The sequence below is a fragment of the Pseudophryne corroboree genome, chromosome 5, assembly GCF_028390025.1.
Source record: "Pseudophryne corroboree isolate aPseCor3 chromosome 5, aPseCor3.hap2, whole genome shotgun sequence".
NCBI lineage: Eukaryota > Metazoa > Chordata > Amphibia > Anura > Myobatrachidae > Pseudophryne > Pseudophryne corroboree.
This window is the reverse complement of record NC_086448.1, coordinates 844,424,229-844,431,795: the sequence shown is the minus strand read 5'-3', so window position 1 is coordinate 844,431,795 and position 7,567 is coordinate 844,424,229. Positions and strand designations below refer to the sequence as shown.

The 7,567-nt window shown below is 56.0% G+C and overlaps 1 protein-coding gene across 1 annotated transcript; it reads left to right on the top strand.

The window, feature by feature from the left end:
• Positions 1-379: 379 nt before the first annotated feature.
• LOC134928678 (uncharacterized) lies at positions 380-7,262 on the top strand. Its single transcript, XM_063924663.1, has 2 exons — positions 380-2,250; positions 4,789-7,262. Exons 1-2 carry the CDS (start codon positions 1,773-1,775, stop codon positions 5,679-5,681), a joined length of 1,371 nt encoding a protein of 456 aa, XP_063780733.1. The 5' UTR covers positions 380-1,772; the 3' UTR covers positions 5,682-7,262.
• The last annotated feature ends 305 nt before the right edge of the window (positions 7,263-7,567 follow it).

Genomic DNA, 7,567 nt, shown 5'->3' with positions numbered 1-7,567 from the left:
CACTTGTATCTCTGCGTGCGGCAGATCATGAATCTGTATACCAAGCGCTGCTATGTGAGATTACACTGATCCATACAATGTGCGACACTTGTATCTCTGCGTGCGGCGTATCATGAATCTGTATACCAAGCGCTGCGATGTGAGTGGTTGCAGCTTCTTCTCACCCCAAGGTCCGTTGTGCTTCATCTGCGTCTTTGTATGTGTATAGAACTAGTGTCCCTGTGCTGGTAAAGTTGCAGCCTGGCGCCTCTGGCACACTGTGGGCAGATTTTCTCTACGTCTGCGATGTGAATAAGATACAAAGTGTAGTATCTGCCGCAGCAGGCAGATGGACACGTACACAGAGGAAGTGTTCTCAGCCGTATCTGACATCAGCTACTGAGCGTGTGAATATGAATTCCTGTCCATTTAATGTCTGGTAACAGCTTCCGTCTGTGATGACGTCTCTCCCGATGGCGTGTGGTGGTAATAGGCCACGCTGTTACGCCGGATGGGTTCCCCGCTGTAAGAAGAGAGTATTGACTGCATAGGAGAGGAAAGGGTTAAACATCTGGGGAGGGGTGGACCTAGCTGTAAGGAAAGTTCAGCCTTTAAGGGGGAGGGCTTGATATATATAAGGAAGGTGAAGCCATTTTAAGTCTCTTGGTGACTCGGTTTCGGTTTGGTGAGTGCTGCAGTGTCAGCAAAAAAAAAAAAAAAAAAAAACTTTGTTTCCCTTGTCTCTTGCTTGTTTATTCATCTGTGGCTGCTCTCCCCCCCCCCTATCTATACCTATAACCTGGTCTGCCTGCTGACATGGCTGCTAGGCCCCGGCGAGTGTTGAGGGCCCCGGCTCGTTTCAGCTCGGATGTCCGAGCGGGCCCTGAGGAGGCTGTGGGTGGCCTGAGGGACGGGGCTCCGTCCTCTAGGGCCTCTACACCTACGGCCGTAGGCAGCGGGGGCCGGGCGGGATCGCCGCCGGGGGCCAGGAGCATTTCGGCAGGACGAGGGCGGCGTGGGGGACCGGTCGTCCCTTCAAACCACCCAAGGACCAGCGGGCGGCGGCCGTCCCCTCCGGGAGCCGCCGTACCCGGGAGCAGATCGGGCGCCCGCGGGCGCGCGCATGCGTGCTACGGTGAGCGCCCGGCAGCGGCAGGAAACACCTCTCCTTCCTCGCCGCGGCCGAGGGTTAGTGCCGGGCGAGGGGAGAGGGCGGGTGCGAGAGCAGGCGGTCGCCGCGCGGGGCCTCTGCAGGAGGCCCGCGCGGCGGCCGAGGAGGAAGAACATGGCGGGAGGCCGTGTGCGGGAGGACGTGGGACGCGCGCCCGAGGCGCGCGCGCGCCCACGCTCGTTCCGCAAGCTGCAGGCCGCGCACGTGCGCGCGCAGCAGGGCTCCCTGCAGACATATCAACCTCTCCTTCTCCCCGTATGCCGGCAAACGGCAGGGGGAGGGAGCACATGAGGGGGGTGCAGCGTATGCCTCAAGTAGGCAACGCTGGGCGCATGGTGGCGACAAGGGGCAGTAGGGGCGCAACACCAGCGGCAAGGGATGGCCGGGGCCAGCGGGCAGGTGCGCCCGCCGCGGGCCCGGTGGCACGCGGGAGAGCACGCACGGGGGGGCAGCAGTTCCCCGTGGATACCGCGGATCACAGCAGGCCCCGCGGCAGGAAGGAAGACAGGGAGTGGGTCAGCGGCCGCAGGGCCGCGGCACGGACCGCTGAGCCCGCAGTGGGTCCTCCGCGGGGTCAGGGGATTTTTCTGTTTCCCCAGACAGGGAGGAAGCAGGCTCTGAAATGGAGAGTGGCGGAGCCGTCAGAGGTGCCCTTGATTTCGGTTTAGAGCACGACGAGCAGGATCCCCGGGGCGCATCAAGCAGTCAGCGGGCGCGGGCTCGCGCCCAACCAAGGACCGGCCACCCATCGGGCGGCGGTTCCGCGCGTCGCCCCGCGCGGGATGGGGATCAGTTTGCGGGACGCAAGGGGTCTGGCGACCGTAGAGCATCAGCGGCACGGCGAATAGCACGGGCCTGCCGAGAGCTGGGGGCCGCCGCGGCGGAGCTGGAACTAGGACCAGGAAGGGAGCGGGGGCGCACAGTCACCGCGCATTCCGCACGGGGTGCCCGGCGTGCGCCACAAGCGTGGGCCGGGCCCTCTTCTTCTTTTTTGTCTTCCACAGAGGGCCGAAGTGAAAGAGATGAGGCGGACTCCGTGGCGGATGAGGATTGGCTGGAGGATTACGAAGGATCCGGGTCGGAGAGGTCGATAGCATCCGGTGAGTTGGTGCACTCTATATCGGTTTCCACCACGAGCTCGAGTTCGCGAAGCTCTTCTTCCTCCGCGTCCTCATCTTCTTTAGCGTCGCAGGCGTCCGACGCAGATAGCACTGCTAGGGCAAGGAGGGAGGCCGAGAAACTTGCCAAAAGAGCGGCAAGGCAGCAGAAGAGGCGCAAGCGACGCAGGCGAATGAGTGTAGAGGAGCGTAGGGCAAAGAAGCGGCGCGATCTGCCGGGGGTAGTGCGCTGCGAATACACCGCAGTTATGAGGGGGCTGCGAGATAGCTGCCGCAAGAAAATATGTAGGGGTGACTTCGTGGACTTATTCGTCTTGACGAGGGCCATGAAGAGGGATTACAAAGCGGCGGCCACTAAGACAGGCATGGGTACTGAAGCTTTCCGGTCTTTTGATAATTGGCTGGCCGGTTTTTGGGTGTTTGCGGCATGCTATTTGGAGGATAGGCCGGAAGAGCACATGAATATCATCCGGTACCTACACCTAGTGCATGACATGCAGCGCACGTCCGCTGGCTCGGAATGGCGCCAGTACGACCAAGAGTTTCGGGAGAAACAGGATGGGCTGCGGGTCATGGATTTTGGCTTCAAAGACGTGGAGGTATGGCTCAAGGTGACCCGGGCATCACAACAAGAGGCAGAGCCCCAGAAACAGGGGACAGGGGTGCGTCGCGCGGGGTCATCGGCCCAGGGGGCGGCCGCGGACGGAGGAATGGCCAGGACAGGCGGGTTGGCCGCTCGCGGGGGCGGGCGGTCTGCTACTCGGGGGAAATGCTTCGCTTTTAACAGCGGAACATGTTCCTATGGCAAGCAGTGTCGGTTTCGTCACTCCTGCCACCATTGTGGGGGAGCCCACCCAGCCTCCTCCTGTTTCAAAAGGGGGCGACAGGGAAGCAAGGGGAAGCAGCCTTACTCTAAGCAGGCCGCGAGCGGGACCGCTCAGCAGAGCCCCAACGCCAGTTAAGTTGTTAACAATGGGCAAATGGCTGCATATGTATCCAAATAGAGAGGATGCTAAGTTTTTGTTAGACGGTTTTAAGTTTGGTTTTCGCTTGCCTGTTGCAAGCGAGGTATCAGTGCGGGCGCAGAGAAACCTCCAGTCAGCACGGGCATTGCCAACCGTCCTGCGGGAGAAAGTAGATAAGGAGGTCCGGTTGGGCAGGATGGGGGGGCCTTTTATATCACCCCCGGTGGATGACTTGGTCATCTCCCCGGTCGGGGTGGTTCCGAAAAAGACCCCGGGCGCTTTTCGGCTCATACAGCATCTGTCTTACCCGCCGGGGGCTTCGGTCAACGACGCAATACCGCCGGCCTTTTGCTCGGTGGTATATCAGTCATTTGACGAGGCGCTAGAGATGGTCCGCAGCTACGGGAGCGGGGCCCTCATGGCTAAGATCGATGTTGAGTCAGCCTTTAGATTATTGCCATTGCATCCTGACTCATTCCGTTTCATGGGTTTCCGGATTGGGACGGAGTATTTCATCGACAAATGTCTGCCGATGGGATGTTCCGTTTCATGCTCATTTTTCGAGCGCTTTAGCACTTTTCTTCATTGGTGTGTGGAGTCGACGTCAGGCGGCCACGGGGTTGCACATTACCTCGATGACTTCCTATGCGCAGGTCCGGCGAACGACACGAGGTGCGCCGATTTGTTGTTTAGCACCCAGGCTCTCTTTTACCACTTCGGTGTTCCGGTAGCCGAGGACAAAACGGAAGGTCCTGACTCCTGTTTATCGTTCTTGGGGATTGAAATCGACACAGTGGCGGGGGAGTGTCGCTTGCCTCAGGACAAAGTGTCGAAGCTCCGCGAAACCATTTGCCGGTTCAAAGGCTCGCGTAAAGTCACGCTGCGTCAGGCGCAGTCCTTGCTGGGCATGCTTAACTTTGCTTGTCGGGTAATTCCGATGGGCAGGGTTTTCTGCCGGAAGCTTGAAAGGGCAACGGCGGGGTGTGCCAGGCCTCATCATTTCGTTCGATTGTCCTCTGAATTAAAAAGGGATCTGGCCGTATGGGCTTCGTTCCTGGAGGATTTTAACGGTGTGAGCATATGGCAAGCGCCAGCCGTGGACAGCGACCGGTTGCAGCTGTTTACCGACGCCGCAGGGGCCTATGGATTTGGTTGTTTTTTGGAGGGATCGTGGTGCGTGGCATCTTGGCCGGAAAGCTGGCATAGTGAGGGTCTTACAAGGGATCTGTTACTACTGGAACTTTTTCCCATTATGGTAGCCCTGGAAGTTTGGGGTGACCGTTTGGCTAATCGCAGCATAGTGTTTAGATGCGACAATCTGGGCGTAGTGCATGCGATTAATAACCAGAGGGCGAAATCGCTAGTGGTTCTGAGGGTGCTTGGGCACTTGCTTTTGACGTGCTTGCGTAGGAATCTATGGTTCCGGGCGCAGCATGTTCCCGGCTTGGAGAACGAAATCGCAGATGCATTGTCGCGGGGACAGTGGGAGAGGTTTTGGGTTTTGGCACCCGAGGCCGAAAAGCAGGGTTTTCACTGTCCTGATTATGTTTGGCAGGTGATCGGGCCGGATTGGAAGGTCTAGCGTTGCGGTCGGTAGCGCCGGCCACGCTCAAGGTGTACGGACAAGCGTGGAGCGAGTGGGAGGCGTTTGTTCAGAGTCGTCAACATCAAGGTAAGAGCAAGCATCGGCTGATGCTCTCTTTTATGTGGCAGCTCTACGTTTCTGGTAGGTCGCGAGCGGTGGTGGCCCGGTACTTGGCTGGCGTCTCATTCTTTTGCAAGCTGCGAGGCATCTCGGATGTAACGAAAAGCGAGGTTTTGCGGAAGGCTATGAAAGGGTGGGCGCGAGTTGCGCCGACGCCGCCGGATAGGAGGCGGCCCATCGATGCGGCTTTGTTGCCGGCCGTCATCGAGGCGGTGGGGCGAGTAGCGTCGTCCAGGTTTGAGGCGCTTTTGTTCCGTTTAGCCTTCTCTATGGCTTACCACGGGGCTTTTCGAGTTTCTGAGTTGGTAGCGCCTTCCAAGAGGTCGGAATCGCGCATGCTGGTCGGGGACGTGGTAGTGGGTGAGAGGTCCTTGCTGTGCAGATTACGGCGATCCAAGACGGATCAAGTGGGGAGAGGGCGCTGGGTTACGATGGTTCCAGCGCTAGAAGTAAGTGTTTGCCCAGTGGGTTTGGCAAGGCAATATCTGGGAGTACGACCCGCTAAGGAGGGGTCATGGCTATTGCACTATGACGGGCTGCCAGTCACAAAATACCAGTTCCGGTGGATGCTGGGTCGCTGTCTGACGGGCTTGGGCCTCTCGCCTGCTGCTTTCGGTACCCATTCCTTTCGGATAGGCGCGGCGACGTCGGCAGCTGCGGCGGGTTTCTCCAGAACTGAGATCCAGGCGGTGGGGCGATGGAAGTCGTCCAGTTATAAGCGATATATTCGCCCTGTCACTTGAGAGGGCGCCCGGCGCTGGGGGCATTGTTAATTGCAATTCGTTATGCTGTTTCAGTTCTGTGTTTTCATGAAGTTGTGCGTTTGTTATGTTTGTTCCCCCGTTTTGTTATCCTACTCAGGGATTAGCTACTCGCCGTTGCTGGCATGAGTCGGCAGCGGGGGTCTGGAGTTATTTGCGATTTTTTGCCTGACTTGACGGACTGAATTCTAATCTATAATTCGGCTAATTTGGTCTAATCAGAGTCCCTCAGCAGGTCTTTACGTTCACCTCCAGCTGAGTTATTACATGTGTTTCCCATTTTATACCCCCCCTCCCCTCCCCCCCCCCTTTTTTATTTCGTTTGTTTTATTTGATCTTTCCCCTTTGTGTCTTTAATTGCGCTTTAAATTGGCAACGGAACATGGTGCAGTCGGCTAGGCCGTGACTGCTGCAATGGCGAGATCTAAAGTTTTTCTTTTTTGGCAGATCCTTCAGTATAAACATTAAATAAGCCTCTTAGTAATCAATTCTACCCCTCTTTTTCCCTTCAGGATGGTTCGAAGACTGTTTGCCCATTTGGGTGGTTGGCCACTCTTACATTTACTGGGCGGCCAGGTTTGTGGCCTCGGAAGGGTCTCAGGCATTGTTTGGAACTCAGGGTGTCAGATGGCTCGGCTGGCGAGGAATGATGTGGGGTGAGCTGAGGAGTAGGTTAGTGAGTCAGGCCAGAGAGCATGGAGTCCCTAGGGTTTTGGTTGTCCATCTAGGTGGCAACGACTTGGGGAAGAGGACATCCTTGGAGCTGCGGTGGGCCATGATACAGGATCTGGCAAGTGTGACCGCGCAATGGACCAATTGTTTGTTGGTTTTTTCCATGATGGTGCCGAGATTGTGTTGGAGGGGTGTGGCGGATGGTCGCCGGATTGATGAGGCCCGGAAAAAGGTGAACGGAGCTGTGGCAAAGTGGGTGCTGTCCCACGGTGGGAGGGTGGTTCGCCACCCGAGGATACGGTTCAGAGACAGCCACCTTTTCCGGCGCGATGGAGTACATCTATCCAATGAGGGGATGATGTTGTTTCTGGAGGATCTAGGTTTCGCTTTGCAGGAGTTAGGGTAGGTTTATGGTGGCGGTGCGAAAGATTTTGGGGATGAGTCTTTCGCTGTTGGCGGAAAAGAACGGCAGTTTCGTATGGTAGAGAAAACTGTAGTGTTTTACAGTTTGTTGTGGTTTAGGTGCACTCACCTCCATCGACTTATGGCCGCTTGACCACCCATCCGGGAAGGCAGCGGCAGGGCACCCAGGAGCGGTGGGTAGTCACTGTGGGGGTTGAGTTGTCACCTATTACCGGTTTATGGTAAGCTTTTAGTTAATTTATAGGATTCAGTTATTTAAGTTAATTTAGATTAAGGAGCCGTTCTTTTGGGCCGCCACCATATGCCAGCTGGAGCGGCATATTAAATTAATCTCTTTTATTACAGGTTTCCCAATGGTTAGGGACAAATAAATAGCTAGCAATTTTCTGCCAAATTCAAGTCTCAGTGTCGTTATTTCTGGTTATGGTTATGAATGCTTTACTTTCAAAGAAAGGGGTCCACCAATTATCACTAAGATGTTTATGTGCAGTTTATTACACAGGGGGAGATGTATGAACAGTGGAGAAGTTGCCCATGGCAACCAATCAGCTGTGAGGTAACATCTATCAAGTGCATTCTATAAAATTGTAAGCGGCAGCTGATTGGTTGCCATGGGCAACTTCTCCACTGGATCACTTCTTCACTCTTTTCACTGATTCATACCTCTCTCCCATAATGTCCTTTACAGGAATGATTATACAACTTGTCTTTCTATATAACAACATTTTATCTTCCTGCGGTCACACTCGGTTACGTTATACTTACCTACTTCT